This window comes from Crinia signifera, chromosome 4 (genome assembly GCF_055691185.1).
Source record: "Crinia signifera chromosome 4, ASM5569118v1, whole genome shotgun sequence".
NCBI lineage: Eukaryota > Metazoa > Chordata > Amphibia > Anura > Myobatrachidae > Crinia > Crinia signifera.
The window spans coordinates 20,098,488-20,119,095 of record NC_139220.1 but is presented as its reverse complement, the minus strand read 5'-3'; the positions used below and the strand labels follow the sequence as shown (position 1 = coordinate 20,119,095).

General features: G+C 46.1%; 1 protein-coding gene across 3 annotated transcripts in view; it reads right to left on the bottom strand.

Annotated features, from left to right (window-relative positions):
- The window catches only part of DIAPH1 (diaphanous related formin 1), a 183,660-nt gene that overhangs the window by 18,061 nt on the left and 144,991 nt on the right, over positions 1-20,608 (bottom strand). For all 3 annotated transcript variants that reach the window (XM_083181346.1, XM_083181344.1, XM_083181345.1), the window contains 8 exons: positions 10,121-10,216; positions 7,347-7,441; positions 7,101-7,202; positions 5,668-5,907; positions 4,569-4,698; positions 4,160-4,283; positions 2,078-2,243; positions 1,571-1,709 (listed from right to left, as the gene is read on the bottom strand). In XM_083181346.1, the coding sequence (XP_083037472.1) occupies positions 1,571-1,709; positions 2,078-2,243; positions 4,160-4,283; positions 4,569-4,698; positions 5,668-5,907; positions 7,101-7,202; positions 7,347-7,441; positions 10,121-10,216 (1,092 nt within the window). The remainder of the gene's footprint in view (positions 1-1,570; positions 1,710-2,077; positions 2,244-4,159; positions 4,284-4,568; positions 4,699-5,667; positions 5,908-7,100; positions 7,203-7,346; positions 7,442-10,120; positions 10,217-20,608) is intronic.

Here is a 20,608-nt window from a genome sequence, read left to right as displayed (position 1 = left end):
GGTTATTCAACACGTGGCCCCGCAGCTGCTGTGGTACTTACACATCACAGCATGCCCTCATGCAATTTTGCTAGTTATGAATGATAAAACTGTGGCAGGGCATGCTGGGATGTGTAGTTTCACAGCAGCTGGATGGATGCATAATACCACAGTTTGCCTCAGCCTCGTTTAACCACCCTCGCTCACTCTCGTTTTCTGCCATAAGCTCACTTACACTGGCTCGCTCAATGTTGTCCGTTCGTCACTCCTTTCCCTTTGGCAGGTAAGCTCCTAGGAGCCGAGGCCTCCTCCCTCCTGACTCACCACCTACACTTCTCCTCGTCCCTAGGCTCTCTGCCCGTGTCCACCCCATCTCTGTCTTGGTGTCACACCTCGTTCAGTGCCTCTAAAACCATACCCTCCAACATGACCCATTCCATTTGCTACAAAATGCTCTGTTCCTGGACTTCCCTGCCAGTGGCAGTTACAGAGGTTGGACTCCAGCACAGTCTAATATTCAAAGAGGTGGGGGGGTCACATCAACTGTCAGTGAGTCCAGGACAGTTATGTTTGGGGTGGCAGTAGTTGTGGCTCCCCTTTTTGAATATTGGACTGTGGTGCAGCCCTACCTCTGCAACTGACACTGGTAAGTAAGTCCAGGAACAGAGCCTTTTGTACCTAATGGAATAGGTCATGTCGGAGGGTATGTAAAACCTGTTGTGACCAAGCCTACGGGATTATGGTATCGAGGGTCAAATGGTAAACCTGGACAAGGTGGACAGAGAAAATGTTGACACACTCAAAACGTCGACATTGGCATGGTCAACATTTTTTGTGTAAAGTTGTAGATTTCAGCACATGGACCAAAAATGAGCGTGCTCGTGCGTTTCGTGCTAGGCGCCTCGCTTGGCTACTGCTTTGTCGAGTCTACTTGGTATAGCATGAAAAAAAGTATAAAAAAATTGAAAAAAAAATAAAAAAAAATTATATAAACGAAAAATATGTTGACCTTTCGATGCGTCGACCATTGCCATGCCATGCTGACCACATGCATGTCAACCTATAGACCGGATACCGCCTACAGCTACAGATTTTAGGTTGCTCTGAATATTTTCCATTGCAATTGTACTGAAGCGGTGTTGACAATGGCGGTGTTGTACTCTATGGTTTACTGTATCGTCCGGTGTTATTGTGTACTATTCGCTGTGTGTGCCCTCTGAAGAGCTGAGGACCCCATGTAGCACCGTGTAAATAAAGCACATTGATAATAATAATACCGCCGCTGTACATGTTTGCGGTTTGTTTCGGAAATGGAGCCGCTAAGTTACAGAAAGCTCCACAACGCATTTCTCCGCCTGCTGAATACCCTTACACATGGCCAGAACAGCAAAGTACATGCACTTGGAGCACAGCTGATGTAAGTTCTCTTGATAATGGTACAGAAGGGAATTGGTGGCTTTCAATATAAGTAACAGAACATTTGACTGTATTTAAAATAGTTTCTCCAGGATACCAAAAGCAGACAAGAAGTCTTCATCTGCTACTTTTTGAGCATGTGACGGCTTTGCGCGGTAGAACAGGATAACCTTACCGGCATTTATGTCTATTACTGGGTTGCCCTTTCGTTTCTCTCTCTCCAGTTTCTCCTTCTCTTGCTTCTCCTTGGCCAGTTTGGCGCGTTTCGCCTTCTCTTCTGCCTCGCGCCTCTTCTGGTTATCTTTGAGCGCTTGCTAATGAACATGAATAAAAAAAACCACATAAGTAATTCATTATATGAACCGTTCTGACGGTAGCATCTTCTAAGTCACTGCCACGAATAGCCAAAAACTCTAATAATTGAATACACGATCTCAGTCACATGACAACTTGGTAGCAGCCAATCAGAGCTCCAGATGCAATAAAGGCCCTTATCCTATAATCAGCAGAAGCACATCCACAACCTCATTTCAAACCATGGCCAATGTGTGACAATGATACGATTGGTTGAACTCTAAATACTAAAGGTCAACGCATCTGCAGCACACGTAACAGAAAAATGAGAGAGATGGGACATTATCTACGGAGACCATATCAGTCAGATTATCGCGCGCAGGCTTACCACAAACATGGTGCGGAAGTTGTTCAGTTCCATAAAGAACTCCTCGATGGTGAGCTTCTTAGGGTCAAACACAAAGTAAATGCCCAACTCTTCAAATAACGACACCATATTGTCGTGCATCATGCACAGCTTGGTGTACTGTTCTTGGGCTTCTTTGGCAAATATGTACGATAAAGTCAAGGAAAAGTACTTAAAGATAAGAGATTTTATTGAGAACGGCCAGGTCTATGTTACACTCCCCAACTCCCTGAACAGTCCAGCTATAGGCAAAGGTCTGATTTTGGAAATCTTGTGTTTGCCTTTTCTAGAAATCTCCTAGAGGCCAGTTAGGATGTGCGTATTACACTGATGACATCACTCACCACCATAGAGAAAACACTGGGGAAAAGGAGGAGTGCGTGTGCTACAAGAATATGGCTACCGTTCTACAACATGATGGCTACATGACTGGATGTAGGATGAATTACAGGTGATTTTGGTCCAAGGAAGTGTACCGATTCACTAGGGATGTGTGCTGCATTACAGGGCATCTGTTCCCGGTGATGTGTGCTATATTACAGGGCATCTGCGCTGCATTACAGGGAATCTGCTCCTAGTGATGTGTGCTACATTACAGGGCATCTGTTCTGTTCCCAGTGATGTGTGCTGCATTAAAGGGCGTGTGTGCTGCATTACAGGGCATCTGTTCTGTTCCCAGTGATGTGTGCTACATTACAGGGAATCTGTGCTGCATTAGAGGTCATGTGTGCTGCATTACAGGGAATCTGCTCCTAGTGATGTGTGCTACATTACAGGGCATCTGTTCTGTTCCCAGGGTGTGTGTGCTGCATTACAGGGTGTGTGTGCTGCATTACAGGGTGTGTGTGCGGTTTTCAGAGATGTGTGCTGCATTAGAGGTCATGTATGCCACATTACAGGGCATCTGTTGTTTCCAGGGCCTGTGTGCTGCATTACAGGGTGTGTGTGCTGTTCTCAGATGTGTGCTGCATTACAGGGCTTCTGTTCTGTTCCCAGGGCGTGTGTGTGCTGCATTACAGGGAATCTGCTCCTAGTGATGTGTGCTACATTACAGGGCATCTGTTCTGTTCCCAGGGCGTGTTTGCTGCATTAGAGGTCATGTCTGCCACATTACAGGGCATCTGTTGTTTCCAGGGCATGTGTGCTGCATTACAGGGCGTGTGTGCTGTTCTCAGATGTGTGCTGCATTACAGGGCATCTGTTCTGTTCTCAGAGATGTGTGCTGCATTGCAGGGCTTCTGTTCTGTTCCCAGGGCGTGTGTGTGCTGCATTACAGGGTGTGTGTGTGCTGCATTACAGGGCATCTGTTCTGTTCCCAGGGCGTGTGTGCTGCATTACAGGGTGTGTGTGCTGCATTAGAGGTCATGTGTGCTGCATTACAGGGTGTGTGTGCTGTTCTCAGATGTGTGCTGCATTACAGGGCATCTGTTCTGTTCTCAGAGATGTGTGCTGCATTGTAGGGCTTCTGTTCTGTTCCCAGGGCCTGTGTGTGCCGCATTACAGGGCCTGTGTGTGCCGCATTACAGGGCTTGTGTGTGCCGCATTACAGGACGTCTGCTCCCAGTGATGTGTGCTGCATTCCACTGAATCTGTGCCCAAGCATGTGTGCCACATCACACAGAATATGCAAAATAAATATACTTGGTTCAAAACTTGGCCAATCACATACTGTATGTACCCTGCCTGTAATTATCTATCTGTTCTACAACTAGGAAATAAAGAATAAACTGAATCAGAGATAGATAGATACAGTATATCTATTAGCTGAGCTGTGCTGAGCTACGTGACTGACTTGGGGCCTATTTACAGCTAGATGTCAGTAAATGTCCTCGGCTGATGCAGATTCACATCCTCTCCAGCGCCTACTGTAGGTTCCGATTCATCAGGCAGCATGTCTATAGGAACGTAACACCCGTATGGGCTGGTACATTGTGGCCTGTGATTACTGCTGGTCGCAGGTGACGCTCTTGTTCTGTCGGGACTTGGAATGTGGCTTTAGATCCTGACAAAGAACCCAGACAATGAACACAATGAATTAGTGAATAACGTGTAATAAAGGATATGGTCATCTTTTCCACAAATTTATCCTTGTCGTCCGTCGCTGGTGGGAAGTTCTCGATGTCCCGCTGCAGATCTGACACTTGCTTCTTCATCTGGTCCAAACTTTTTTGCAAAGTTTCTGCAGATACTGTAATGGCAGAAAAGGGAAAGGAATGGGGGACGGGATCTCGTGCCAACGCTGATCTAGAACTGTGACCAGTATCATCTACGCAAAGCCTGTAACAGGCGCAAACAAGGTGCCTGATTCATACCCGTTCCCTAGGAAGCATATATTCGCTGGTAAACACCGCCGCACCTGATTCATGCAGGCGCAAACCCCAAACATAGGCCGCGGGAGCGAATTCAGGCCACACTCATGGTGGCCTGGTCTTCTAGTAGAAACCTTACTACAGGGTATAAGGATTGCACGTACCTCTGCTGGCTTTTTCTACATGGACCATCTCATCAGGGAACTTTAATACGTCGGGGAAATCTTGTTCGCAGGTGTCCACCAGGAAGTGTAACAACGTGGTCTTTTGGTCAGCTGACTTGGTATCTTTTAACTGGAAACACACAGTAAGAATTGTTCAGGACACACAGATTTGCACTGGGGGGTTGTCGCCAAAGGACAAGGATTTTCACCCCGCCACTCCTTTCCCCATGAGGCTGTGCGGTAGACTGGTCTACTCACCGGTCCACTTCCTGTAGCAGCGGCTGTGTGCAGCCACCCTGGTGATCCCCAGATTAAGCTGTGATAGGTCAATATCTGACCATTGGCTGCTCCGGAGGTGGGGCGGAAACACAGTTCAAAATTCAAATAGGAGAGCCACACCCACTGGCGGGTGGTGACAGTGGGTGTGGCTTCCCCCTTCTCTGGGGCCGCCATTGTGTCTGACTGTACCAGGCCTGAACAGTATCATCCATACGCTGTGACAGTAAGTAGGGCTGCATGACTTGTAGCCAGCTGTACTGGCTTCTGAGTACCAGGTGACACTGCACAGCCCCCCGGGACATTTGCAGGATAAGTGATGGGGCAGGTGGAAGGAACTGGCACTAACTAGTTACTTGGTTAGCTGGAAGTCCCTAAACTACATTTAGCACCCAGAACAATTGAATTGTTTTTCTTACTCTTCCCCCAGAATCCCAACATCCCCTCCCAAAGATCTGTCACATATAATTTACGAAAAACCTCCATTTAACGCCGTTACTTATGGGCCAGTGCGCTGGACTTGCCCCCCAGGCTAAAAGTTGCCAGCCAGCCCCTGAGGGTGTTCCCTGGCGGTTGTAGTCACAGAACAGCATTTGTGGAGGTACAGTTATATCCACCCCCCACCCTGGGGTAATCCATACCCGCTATCTCCAATGCACTTCCCTCTTAGCGCCACTGATTACCTATGCTGTCTGTCTACTTAAACAGCTTATGTTGTAAGTCGCCAGAATATCGGTCATTAACGCTCACATTAAGCAGGAATCCGCCACTGTGTCCAACTGGAAAATGAATGTATAAACTGTTTATGGTAAAGGTTTTGTACCTTGCAGAGGAAACTGATGTCGAAGCCGAAAGCACCGGCATTCCTGGATCCGGCGTTCATGAAATTCCCGACGAGCAGCGTGATCTCCAAGAGCGTGGAAAAGTTCTTACTCTTTTGCACCTCCTCGCAGGCGGCGGTTACCGACACAATGTCAGGCTTGATGTTTTCTACTTGCTCGTTAAAGTTGAGTTTAAACAGGATGGCATTGAGTCGCGGCTGCAGGCGGGGCACAGTGCACATCTGAAACGGGGCGGAATAAGGAAGACTGTAAGGTAACCAGATTCAGGTGTTTAGCGTTGAAGATGAAACTGTCCGTTCTGTTACCGGACAAACACACACACAAAATGAGTAATAACCGGTCCTTGTACACATTGTTTGAGTAGTAGTTACCACTAGGCTGGTATTAACTGCATATTAAGGGCCAGATGTATCAAGCTTACAGGGCATCTGCTCCCAGTGATAAACAACCAGCCAATCAGCTCCTATCTGCCATGCCACATACTTTGTTTGGAAATGACAGGTAGAAGCCGATTGGCTGGTTGTTTATCACTCTCCATTTTATCACTTTTTGAAGCTTGACACATCTGGCCCTTACCGTGCAATTTTTTCCACAACATAAACTCAAACGCAGTGGTGTAACTAGAGGCTCGTGGGTTACTGGCAAACTTTCAAAAGTGGGCCACCATAGGTACCAACAGAGCCAAACGGAACCAGCAGACGATGTGGTGGAAGCTGTATAGGATGCTGGTCAGGTACACTTACAGTGGTCACACACCAACGGGCAGCCGCGGGGCTACTTGCAGGGACACCAACAACAGAGGAACCGCTTCAGGTAAGCAGCAAACCGGGAAGGGGGTGTCAGGGAGGCCCAGCAAGCAGCAGCATTGGAATGGTTATGGGAGATGATCAAGAAATCTAGGCTCTGGCTTTGGGTTTACCCAACCACCGGAATTTGTATGCCAGAGCTCGGTAGGCCCCCGGACATTTGCCAGTTTAGCCGCCCTGTAGTTACACCATTGCTCAAGCCTCTCCTGACAAGTAGAACTTACATACTGAAACTAAACGGTATTATCAGTAGGCTCCACAGTCAGGCCCATAAATATTGGGACATAGACACAATTCTCATATTTTGGGCGCTATACACCACAATGGATTTGAAATGAACCAAATAAGATGTGCTTTAGCTGCAGACTTTCAGCTTTAATTTGAGGGTAGTTACATCCAAATCAGGTGAACGGTGTAGGAGCCCAAAATATGAGAATTGTGTCCCAATAATTATGCACCTGACTGTAGATTTCCCCCAATTCTATTCACGGAGAAGTGCTTACAAATCCCAGACCATCCATTTTTACCCTTCATTTTTGTGCATTGTACAGAACAAGTGGTGGAACATAATCAGTGCAAAACAAATCTCAAAAACTGGGGGCACTTACCACAACTCCAAACTGCTCGGACTCCGCCAGGTCGTTATACTCCTCCTTAAATTCCGCCAGCATCTGCAGCACGCCGGCTTCTGGCAATTGCTTGATCAGGTTCTAGAACACAACAAGGTATAGACAACCGTTATTTCACCAAAGCCGCTGCTCCACGTCCCACCGGGGCGAATTCCTGTTTTATGAACTCGGATTAGATGGAGACGCAACATTTATTCATTCTAACATTCAGAAAAATTCCCTCACCGCAACCATAGATTCCGTTAGCACGTCTTCGTTCACTTCCAGGATGACGCTCTTAATCTCCTCATAAGGCATTCGGAACGAACCCAAGAAAATTGCTGCAAGAGAAAAAAAATAATAAGCCAGTCACTGGGAATGCATTATTATGGTCGTGTATCCGGCTTTCTATAGTGGGAGTGTGCCATATATTACCATTTATCACCACGTGAAAACCAGGGCGGAAACGTTGGTAGGTATTGAGGTGCAAATGTACCCAAAGCAATCTACTGCGGTTTGTGTAGACTTCATTTACTGCAGCACAAGTGACTTGGAAGATGTGGTGGCCTTACGTTAGGCTAGTGGTACCTAACCTCTGTCCTCAAGGTACCCAAAGAGGTCAGGTATTAAGGATAACCATTATTTAATCACAGGTGACTGCGTTTGATTATACCATCTGTGCTTGTGCATAGTTATCCTTAAAACCTGGAGTACTGGAAGCAATGGTCCAGCAATGGGCTGCCCATCGTCAGGTAGCGTTACATGTATTGGCTAGTACAGGCACCCGCACAGCTACACATTAGCAAACACCCTGTTTTATCTGTGTGACTATGGGAGAGCACAGACACAGCAGGGCCAACAGGCGGGATCGCGGTTCACAGATCCGCAGTGTAGCACATGAGAATGTATTCATGCGCATATTTGCAGATATTCAGGATATCCTAGGTTCAGCCGCTGCCAGCGTGCATTAGATGAGGCCGCACTGGTCTAGGGTACTGGAGGCTGGAAGGCCAGATACATTCAGCAGTAACCCAGACGTATAATCCACATCATCTAAATCAGGCATGTCCAAATTATGTCCCTCCAGCTGCTGTGAAACTACAAGCCCCATCATGCCTTGCCACAGTTATGCTACAGGTACACCACCGATTTTCCGGCAACCGTTTGTCCGGAACCTCTTTTAATCCGGACACTTTTGATTTGTCCGGAATAAAGGAGTTTAGAGACCTCCTTTAATCAGGACAAAGCAAAATTGTAAATTGTCTGGATTAAAAGAGGTTGATGAACTATTTTAAAATCGGGAACACTTTCTGTGCATGGGTGTAACACGCAATAGGCGCAAGTGTCAGTGAGTACAGCTTCCGCGGACACTGCAGGTGACACAGGATGCATCATGGTGTCTGAGGTCAAAGCAAGTACCACACATTGGCAGAACACACAGCATGAGCAAGTGCCACTGGGTACAGCTTCCAAGGATCCCGCAGGTGACACAGCAGGCAGCAGTGGGGCTGATATGGCGTCCAAGGTCCCAGCAAGTACCGCACATAAAGACAGCATGAACAGGTGCCACTGGGTACAGCTTCCAAGGACGCTGCAGGTGACACAGCAGGCAGCAGTGGGGCTGATATGGCGTCCAAGGTCCCAGCAAGACTTTCATTCATACTGCACTTACTGTTAATGGTTGTTCAAAATATCCCGTTTTGCTTATACAGCACCTAGTACACTGTAATAAACAGTTTTGCATACACTACTGTGTTTATTCATTCATTAATATTATGCTGTAGCATATATATGACTATTTATTGCTTTAGAAATGTACTGAAGGTGCAAAATTAGTAAAAACTAGAAATCCTTCTGTAATCCGGCAAAATCGATAATCCGGCATGGCATTGGAACCAATCATGCCGGAAAATCGGTGGTGTACCTGTATTAGGGAATGCTAAAACTATGGCAAGGCATGCTGGGATGTGTAGTATCACAACAGCTGGAGGGCCGCAGTTTGGACATGCCTGGCCTAAATGATGGTTCCTATCTCCAAGTAGTAACAGTCTCAAAAGTTGTACAGAATATGGTCATCATAAGTGTACAATCCATGTATACCGTCACCTTATCGGATAGACAGGCACTTTCATGCCATCTGCTGAACATGACCTTCCCCAGTGTCTTGCTGGGTTCCCCCCCTCCCCCCGGGTCCACTCAGCAGGTTCCTTAGGGCTATCACTTGCATTCCCTACAGCAAGTGAAAATCCTTTTACAGGACCCCACCCCCCCCTCCCCAACTGCACCTAACCTGCCCCCTTCCGGCTTTATTGGGTGAGGCTGCCTTGCCCCCACTGTGTGACAAGAATGTGGGAAAAATATGTAGACAGGCCCCCAAAACTTTATACACCAGTGGCATGGCCTAGTGGGCGATAGGCCCCATTTGCATGAGAAGTTCTGTAACAGGGGATGATAATGTTGGGTGGTATGTATCATGGGAGGGGTGTGGATCATTTTATCGACCACACTTAAGTTGACAGTCATTAGGTCGACACCGTTGGGTCAACAGGTGGCAAGGTCGTCAGTGTTCTAGGTCGACAGGTGTCTAGGTCGACATGGGTTTAGATCGACATATGCGTTAGGTCGACATGGTTTTTTTCACAGTTTTTTTACCCGAATGTCGACACAGTCGACATGGACACAGTTGGAAGTGAACCGCAGCCCCTCGCATCGTTCGCAATGCTTCGGGCACACTATTTTATTCTCACACCACGTCCTAGTGGATGGTAGGGCATAAAATACCGCCTGTCGGCACATGTCGGCTCAAAATACAGTGAAAAAAAACCATGTGGATACTAGTGGTGTTGGAACTATAGAGACGATACTGGACCCCGTGTATTCGCAACGATGTCTGGAGCTTAAATTCAAACTTGTTCCACTATGAAATCATCACACGGATGATTTCCCAGTGATTTTGCGGCGACTCAGCGGACACACTGCGCTGTCATTCGTCCGATACATCAAACAATAACTGGACTCACAGAGATTCTGGGCCGTCTTTGTATCTAACACTTTGAGCTCTTTGGCCTTTTTCTTCTGTACGGATTTCTTCTCATCGCCGTCCGCGTCTTTCTTGCCTGGAGATCAGAGAGAACCATTAGCATTGGAACCACAACAGCGAAAGTCCTAAGTAAACACATTTCCCTAATAGTGTTCCACTCTGTTTACAGTAACCATCTGTGATGTACAATGCGCCCAGCTGCACACGCCCCTGTAATAAGCACACCTGTGCTGCCCGATGTGCGGAGAACAGGTTCTGCCACACACAAGCCAGTTCTTACTTGTAGGATTAAGTTCAACATGAACTTATGCTACCACTCACTAGTTGGGACAGGGTGGCACAGAGACTGGGTATATACTCATTAAACACTAAAAGTGACCTGTTCATTAATGTTACACTACCAACCACTGTGCAACACACTATGGCACTTATTCTGGTTCATTCGCAAAGGCAAATTCCTTCTCAAATGGACAAAACCATGTGCACTGCAGGTGGGGCAGATGTAACTTGTGCAGAGAGAATTAGACAGATTTACACCCGTATGTTCAGGTGTGAATTCGGACCCTTGTCCGATGGTAAGGTATTTGCGCATGTGTGTTTCATACCCGCTGGGCTGTTCAATCAAGAGGGGGTGGACAGCTGAATTCACATGACGTCAGTGCTAGCCCCGAAACATTGGTTTTGGCATTTTGTTACACTTTTAATTATCATTTTCTACAAAAATTACCTCAAAGCGCCAACGTTTATTCCAAGATATACACACACACACACATACAGATATAGCCGCACTCATTGTTGCTACGATATAGTGTTAAATCACACCGCCGCACCATCTAATGCTTTTCTATGAGCCTAAGGTAACTAGAGAAGTTACCCATAGCAACCAGGTTCTGGCTAGCATTTTAAAGAAGGTAGCAGACAAATCTAGAATCTGCAATAAGCATGAGGCGTATTCTCCCCACTGGCCGGACTATAGAGCACATAGGAATAGTAAAATGCCGTTGTATGTTATGTTGTTCCTCCGTCGGCATGAAATGTATACGGTCACATGTTCCTCATCCTGTCAGGAAACCGGGATACTCCAGAAACAATGCTGAACAGCTGTCATTCAGAAATATCCAAAGGTCCCACAGGAAACAGGAAGGGTGACTTCCTAATACAGGGGAACCTTGGCGTAATCTAGGAGGACTGCAGTAAACATCCATAGGCAGCTATAAGTCCCCGATACCTCACAGGACGGGACTCCGGGACACAGGAAGATTTGTCTTTTGTCCTTATGAAGTATAAACACCTTGGCGAATACAAGTAATACATGTAGGACCAGATTCTGCTTCGCCTGCAAAAGCAAATTCTCTCTATAGTGGACAAAACTGTACTGCACTGCAGGTGGGGCGGATGTAACATGTGCAGAGAGTTAGATTTGGGTGCTAGTTTGTTTCTGTGCAGAATAAATGCTGGCTGCTTTATTTTTACACTGCAATATAGATATCGGTTTGAAGTACAAACCCCACCCAAACCCAACTCTCTCTGCACAGGTTACATTGGCCCCACCTGCAGTGCAGCACGGTTTTGTCCATTAGAAAGAGAAATTGCTTTTGCGAGTGAACCAGAATCAGGCCTGTAATGTGAGAACGTGTAAAGAATGGGGACTATACGAGTGTGACATCAGTGCTTAATGTCCAGCATTAACGTTCGCCTCACTGAGAAGGGAGGAGACATTATTGCAAAAAATGAAAAAAAAAAAAAAAGTGAAATTGTTAGAACTTTATTTATACGATGCCACAATGGATCTGCAGCTTACTATTGCAGAGTATATGAATCAACAAGCAAAACAAGAGCACAGTGACTTATATTCGAAGGCAGTATAGAAGATAGCTCAAATACAGGTAGAAAAAGCACATGAGGGAAGAGGGCCCTGCTTGTGAGAGCCTACCTTCTAAAGGGGAGGGGCACAGGAGTGACACAGATAGGGCAGAAAGTTAACGCAACAGCCCATGAGATAAGCAGCTGGCTGCCATCTGTCCTGTTTGGAACGGCCGTGTCTGGCACACTGCTACCCTGAGAGCAGCAGCTTAATCCAGGTATTTTCACATAACGTTCCGATTGCACCATAAACTGCCGAAACCCGAGGTATGTGCACTGTGTGCACCCTTCCGGTGTTAATGTGATCACCAGATCACTTCATTACTTTCCCTTTCTGTTTTACGGAACCGGGTGACTTGGTGTGCGTGTATGGCAGTCATATTTTTCTACCCTCCAGAGAGATTTTGAAAAGGAGATAACGATTAGCAGGCCAGACGCATGCTAAAAAGGCCTGAACTTGCTATAAAATAACAAAAAAAACCTGCATTTAGTCTATTGATTAACTGAATTCAAAGCAGCTGTCAATGTCTTACAGGATAAACTTCTTCACCCTCTGAGTGCCAACGCTGCCTTTAAAAATGCCAGCGACTGTTCTTTTTGTTTTTTGGGTGCAATATTTAACTAAACTTCAAAATCAATTGACTCTGCTGCATTTGTATTCATTTATACTAAAAGAACAGTCGCTGTGAGTGGGGCGGGCATTTTGCGGCGAATATTTTGAGGAGCGCTCAGGGCAATGTTGGCGCTGAAAGGGTTAATGTAAGATACGGAGAGAAGAATAAATCTCATTTCACAAAACTTTCCAGTCGCCGCGTGAGGGGGGGGGGGGGGGGGGGGAGGACTAAATGGCCGTGTAATACAGAGTTTTATTCTTTAGCAGTCACTGTGACATGAGCCTGTGGCACAGGATTAGTCATGCCCCCGTCCTCTGCAGAGATTACAGGACACGCTGACACACTCTCCCCGGGCAGCATTACTGTGAAATCCCTTTTATTGTCTGCGTCATTCAACACAAAATGGAGAGTGCAGTTAAAATGGCCCATTACAGGGGAAAACTATAGAAAAACTCCGCAGAGCAGCTCAAGTGCACACCCCTGCTGGCCAAATGAGGAAATTGCAGGCAGACGATTTTTTTTTCTGTCTATAACTTAAAGTACAGCTTCTTCCTTTTATACTTTCTTTTTTTTTAAGGCCGTTTACAGATCATTAGCAGAAATTAGGTTAATTGATTTGTGACAGGAATAAGCATCTGCTTTGTGTAAACTTGGCAGCCCCGGGGGCCTGGATGACTATAACAGCAGGGGGGGCCACTAAAATATGGACAATGTCGCTTTTAACCAAAGACGTGTGTGACAATTAGGCGCGGCGATCTCTGAAGGGAATCCCATGGCCGAGTCAGATTGCTGGCGCCCTTCCACGCGGAGGGGTCACGCTGCATGACTCTTAAATGGGGCCTTTATTGTGCCGTGCAAAATAGTTTTATTGTTGGAGCAAAACGGAAGAACAGCTGCAGAAAGTCCCGTCAGTCACCGTAAAACTTATTGAAGTTTTGTGTGCAGTGTATAAAATGGCTACGTAAAACTTTGTGTGTCGTTCGTGGGAGCTCTGCGTTTGAATACAGATTGCACAACATGCTCTGCGTTCACATTGCACAATAAAGCTCTGCACCCACTTGATTTGTTTTGCATGTGCAAAGCCTTCCTGTAACACAGCCTGAAATGATTCATTGACAATGAGAGCACATTGTGCAATGTGACACATAGCAGTGTAATAAGAGAGGCACGGCAGATGGGCAGGCTGCAGGTCAGCAGTGTGCTGCTGATGTAATAAACATGGCGCCTTCCAGCTTTTCTATCAGCATGGAGGAGGATGGTGGGGGAAAGGGCGGGGGAGATGGGGAGGGGGGCCCAGCTACACGGTGGAAAGTGGGCCGGCTGGTCTCCTTGGTAACGAAAAGTCGGCCAATCCAAGCTTGCTGACGCCACTGCAGTAATCCGAGCCAAAAGTAGCTCAACTGCACACCCCTTGTGGCTGAAAATGGGAAATGCAGCACAGAATTAAAATAAACTTTTAGTTTAATAAAAAGACCTAAAAGTGGCTTAAATTATGCAGCAATTAGTTTCCAAAAGGCAGGCGCTGATAGTATATATCATATTCAATGACTGGCTATCAAAAAAACGTAAGCATTTTAATAAAAATGGCGCTGGTGCAAAGGTAAATTGTGACTCAATCGGATGGGAACAATCTAATGCATGTAATAATTTTGGGGGGGAAGAAATCGAGAATTCTATGAGGAGATTTTTTAATGCAAAGTTACAGGTGATGTTCTAGAATTTTTTGAACACTTGTAAAACCAAGAAGAAGCCACAATGTGTCTTATAACCCTATGATAACAATGGCTGAGAAGTATTCAAAAGAAAAAAAGAACTGTAAGGATTACATTAATTGTCCAGAAATAAAAAGGTAAAAATTTACTGCGGTCACCTGACTGCACAACATAGGTCATGTGACTAATAACCGTACATATCCCAGTGTGTGAATACTGACGGGCAACAAGATATTACTTGTACTGTAGTGTTTGTGGGCTTCTATTAACCAATAGTGATGTTGTTTATATATTTACCCATTATGGTTTGTGACAACTTTGAGTATTAATATTGCATGACTCACTTCTTAATACCTGTAGCAGTTTGTTACACGAAAATTTTACAAACAAGTTTTCCCTCTCAAATAATTGAAGGACTTCTCTTATCGGCTCAATTCAGAGATGAACGCAAACCCGATGGTTTCTCCGATGGTTGGAGATCGATACATATGCGCAAAACTCTTTCTGAAAGTACGCTAACAGTGCCCGTTAGCTGTATTACGCCTGACAGGCTGCGGACGTTTGGTGTTAGGGAGTGGAAGGCAAGAGCCAGAGTTCCCAAAACTGGGGACCTATTGGCTACGCTTTGTGGAAGTGACGAGGCTAGGGTCTTGATTAAAATTTACTGGCCTCAGCTACGGGGCCGATATGGCCTTAAGGCCCATAAACACTGGGTGATATTGAGCTGAGAGCAGCTCGGTTTTGTTGTTTGAGCCGCCAAGTGTGTATGGTGCAGCGATGAGCGCTGATGTGCACTCCTGCATCATCCCCAGCCACCGCCGCTCATCTGCAAAAGACGCTAAGTGTGTACAGCCAGCGATGAGCAGTGAGTGCTGATGTGCGCTGCCGCATCATCGCCTGCCACTGCCGCACATCCGCTAGTATTACCAGCAGATAAGCGAGCGGCGGAGTGGGAAGCTTTCCATTGCGTCCTCCTATGGAAAGTCATCCACCCCTGGGAAAATCACTTGGACGGGCAAAAATTTCCAAAGCGAAGGAGACGCAAAACCAACATCGCATGCCCCCAATTAAAAAAAAAAAAAAAAAAAAAAAGTTTATTCTTTTTTTAGATTCACTTACAATGTATGAATGGGAATCTAGTGAGCCTCGGGGGTATATTCAATCAGTGTCGAAACTGCCGTCTTGCCGAAAAGACGTCAGTTTTCGACATGAATACATCGGAAGGGGTTCTGAAGTATTCAATTTTAGCTTTTTTTCCCAGCATGTCGAAATGTTTCGACATGCCGAAAAGCAGGTGGATTGACTGAAGAGTCGCCAATTCACCTGCTTTTGATGGAAACACAGCCAAAACTGCTGTGTTTCCATCATTTTCAATCCGGCATAACAAGATGCCGGACTGAGGCAGGGAGGACGGTGCTGGGTGAGCAGCAGCAGCTTACACGGCGCCGTCCTCCTGTCCGCCGCTGCCCGCACCCTCTCGCAGCTGCCCGCACCCTCCTGTACATTCCCGCCACCGAGACGGGTGAGAGCAGCTCACCCGGCTCCCTTGCTGTCTCCCACCGTCGCGCTCACCCGGTCCGAGTGCCGGCCGGGTGAGTGTCAATCATCGGCCAAATCCGACATCAGGATTTGGCCGATGAATTGAATAATGGATCCGGCATCAATTGAATATATCTATAAAGGTGCAGGATGCTATTGGAAGCTGTCCACCCATGGCTCATCTCCTGGTAATACCAGCAGATGGGCAGCCATGCCAGCGAATGATGCGGAATCGCGCATCAGCGCTCGCTGATCAATGCTGCCCCGCACACACTGAACAGCTTTTGAGCTGAAAGCAGCTGAAATGGCGGAACTGAGCTACTTTCAGCTCAGAAGTCGCCCAGTGTGTACGGGCCTTAGTAAAAAAATAAATAAAAGAGGGTTTGTCACTGCGCTTGAGTTTGACAGAAGTACAAACAAGGATTAAATGATCAATGTCCACCTCTTCAATACTGATAACACAAGACTTGATGCGTAAAATTAAAGCTTTATCAAATTTAGCTTCAGTACATAAAAAATGTTCTAAATTAGGGGCCGATCACTTGAATGGTGGTCAGCAATGTATTGGGTGTCCCAGGGCGGTCAATAAGCACAGAGAACCCGCAGCATTGCTTGAGATGCTTTTTGGCTGTTGCAGTACCTTAATGCATTTACTTGCATTCAGGATTATTAGATCATCGGGACTAATTCAGTATCGAACGCAGAAGGGTGAAAATCGCAGAACTGAAGGTTTTTGCAATTCTGCGCATGCACATCATCCACAGCGGTCATGCGTGAAAGTGCGATTGCTTCCTGGAAGGATGCAATCTCAGTTTGAGTGACAGTGGCGGCCGTTTTCTAGGCAGCTGTGTGATGTCACACACACAGCTGTTGTGACCCGAAACAGGGCGGCAGTGCTGTTGCAGCAATTTCTGCGATGTGATCGCAATTAGGGTGGGCCTTGTCATGCTTGGGGGCCTTGCTGCCACCAGCATACAAGAGAAATAAGTTGCTGTTTCGCTATTTAAGCAAAATGGCGACTGTTGCTGAATCAGTAACATTGTCCTGCTTTCAGCAGCACAGAGTATTGCAGGAGATGATCTTTTTGAAGGCAGCGATCTTTTTGTATGCAGGTCCATCCTCCAGCACGTGGGACAGCGCATCAGACACAATGGCATCGAATAAACCCAATTTGGGCAGATTTCTCAGCCAGATCCGTCGTTACTCTGTGGGAAGCGGCAAGAGAGTGGGAAATGATCCGTATGACTGAGCAACGCCATGTATACCGCCGCTGTATCCCGCACAGTTACAAAGCCCCAGACTGGAAGCCCCCAGTACGCTGCAAGTATATCGTTATTCCACGCCAAACGGTGCTGCGAGTTGAAAGAATTATGCAAAAATGTGAGAACCGGCTCATGCGCTACGTCTACGTCATGCCAAGAGTTTTGCGCCATATAGTGCAAAAGACGCTTAGGTGATTGAGATGCAGCCGCAACATTTATAAACAAAACTGAGACTACAGGGTATTGGAACGCCTGTGAGATCACATGACCAGCACTTGTGCAATGAAACAGCCAGCTCCCATTCGCTGACACAGATGTGTCTACACACAGTATTGCTGCAGCCGCGCCAAACGGGGTACAGTTAGTCTGAGGCCCGACAGATCGCGAATGTAAGTACTGACTTTGATGTTAGGCACTAGGAGGAGGATTGGGGTCAGGCTGATGGGGGATAACAGTAAGGAGGGTAAGGAGTCCGGTTACGGGTAGGGTAAAAACAGGAGCTGGATGAATGCCTGAAAGGGGGGATCCCGATGAACAGTATCCCGACATCGGAATCCAGACTGGCGGTGCTCCGACAGGGGGGGCCCCGACCCACAGAGACTATTCTCCCTTGAGGGGGTCTACGACTATATAGAATCTGTGGCGAGCGAAAAGAACCACTGAGCCCACGGCGTGGTGAGTGCCGCAAGCCCGCAAGGGGCTTCTTTTTACGCTCGCCCCCCATCGCAGCACCGGCAGTCGGGATTCCGACATCGGGATACTGACTGTCAGGATCCCCCTTGTCGGACCGCCATACCACACCTGGTAAAAATACCTACCGCTATCCGTCTTGATTCTGATAGTCAGTGTATAATTATAATAATTTTATTTATATAGCATTTTTCTCCTGCAGGACTTAAAGTTGATTTAGAGACATCAAACACATGATACACTGTACAAAGGATTTAGAATGGCTCTTCCCAACCTCAGTCCTCAAGGTATGGTTAGATCAAAATAACAGAGGTACTAAACAAGTCACCTGTGCTCAAGCATGGATATTACAAAACTCTGGCCTGTTGGTGTGCCTTGAGGACCGCGGTTGGGAATGCCAGATTGAAGTTGCATACAACGATATCGGTAACAAACGATAGATCGCTAAAACACTGAACGAAAATGTTAACAATATCGTTGAGTGATCTCACATACAGTCTCTGCCGTTATACTCAGATTTCACTGCATGTTCAGACGACGGGGGGGGGATCGCATCATTAGCTATAGAGTGGGTACACACTGTACGATACGCACGGTAACATCGCAAAAGATTGTTATTGTGCATATAGTTTGTATTTATAGCATAGGGTCGTACCAAGTGGTAGAGTTACAGCAAGTAGAAAGTCACACAAAAATTATTAACAGCAAACCTAAAGATCACTATGGGCATAATGCAGGTTTGGTGCAGACATTTTGAGTAATAACTTCCGTGGGATGTATATTGTACTCATAAAAGACACAAGACGAGGCGGCCATCTTGGGCGCACCACGTGGGCTTACCCTGAGTGGAATAGTTTTCGCCCAGAAGAGATAGGCCAAAGCTGGTGGTTGCAGCGTCCTAACGCTAGGAGTAGGGTCCGAACATAACAGTCAGGTTCATGTATTTTCATCCCACCCAAGAGCATACCAGATGAGGCAGCCATTTTGGTTGCATTATAAAAGGTTGCACTGTGGGAGGTGACCAAGACTCAGGGCATATATGGGATGACGAACACGTGTGTTGCAGTATGATCTACCCTGTATGACTGGTACATTCCGCTCACGGACGATGAGTGCAGTCATGTGAAGTGGTTCTGTGGCATTGTATTGCTATTAAGACGCACAAAATGGACGCCACCCTGCACAGCGAGGCTATCACACACTGCAAGGGGTAATGATGCTAGGTGTACATCAAGTAAAGCATAACAGGGTGTATATGGACGCCACAAGCAAAATTAGCAAGCCACATTTAATGAACAAGTAACAAAAGGATATAGTTGCATAGGAACAATCTGCTCCTTGCAGTCTGCACCTATGTAACACGTTTGTTTCAAGTCCAGGACTTTGATAAAATAATGTTATAACTGCTTTGAAGAAATAAAGGCAAGTGATCTTCTTCGTTGTAATTTTTATCCATTAAAGAATAAAAGGTAGCTAAGAAACACACTTTTTTTCTCATTTCATGTCAGTTTGGTCTTCCACAAGGGTAGCAATAAAGTTTGCTTTGTCAGAAAAAAAAAAAGAAGCACGAGGTGGATTTCATCATCCTGAGTCACTCAGGGTGGGGCACAGGACACAAACAGATCCTTGTGCCATCTGGTGGTCAAAAAAGGGAACAGCAGGCAATATTAAAACAAATGTATTAATGCCGAATATTAATAACAACAACAATAATAGTAATAATAACAGTTTCCCCTAATACTCTTTTCTATAAGCATGGTTTTAAAATATTTTTACTTTGTATTTAGATTCAGAGCAGCCTTATATACTGGATTTCGGTAACATTTACTTTACTTTACTTTTAAGTCTCTTCTGCATTCATACTTTGCTGTAATTTAATTTCCACGGCTGCAATATTTATTAACCCTTATTTTTTTTGGCAGCATGGTGACACAGTGGTTGACACTGCTATCTTGAGGTGCATATGATTTTTTTGACGAATGATATTTTTTACAGTATCGTTCAGTGTGTATGCTACGAACGATGATGAGCATACCTGGGGCTGAGGTGACACGCAGGGTTCAAGTTAGCGAGTCACAGGCAGCACCTATGTACTTCTTGGTAATTTAGATTGTGTGCAACCCCCCCCCCCCCCAATTGTGTGAGGACACATACCGACCTGTATGTATTTTGTAGTGTAGGATTGCCCACCGTAAATACAGTATTAGAAATATTTGGCCCCGAAGAAGTTCTGAACGCTACATTTGTCACATTACACAGCAACGCCACAATTTAAACTGTAAGGGTGACTGTGCCTCAATACTGCACTATGCCTGCCCCCCACGCACTGCAATACCGCATTTCACACAACAGCTTTCCCACAATGCAGCACCGAAGTAACTAAGGAACAAGTGGCCATATCCATGTGCCTACTCAAACATTGGGTAACAATACCAGCCGGTCTCACCGTTACCCATTCCATGACTAAGCTGTTAGGGATCACAACACCGCTGCCGGTGCTGGACGCAGACACATACTGAACCTTATGTACTAAGCTGCAAAAAGTGATAACGTGGAGAGAGATAAAGTACCAGCCTGTAACATGGCATTGATCAGTACTTCATCTCTAAGGTTTGTGTAATCTTAACATATATCCAGGGGAAGATGAAAGGAAGATAAATGCAAGACCAGAGAAGAAAGGAGGGCCCTGCTCGTCAAACAGCTTACCATCTAGTACAAAAACACATAGGCAAGGGGAAACAAGAACGTTTTGGAGTGATTAGGACAGCAACAAGGGTGTAAGTAATTT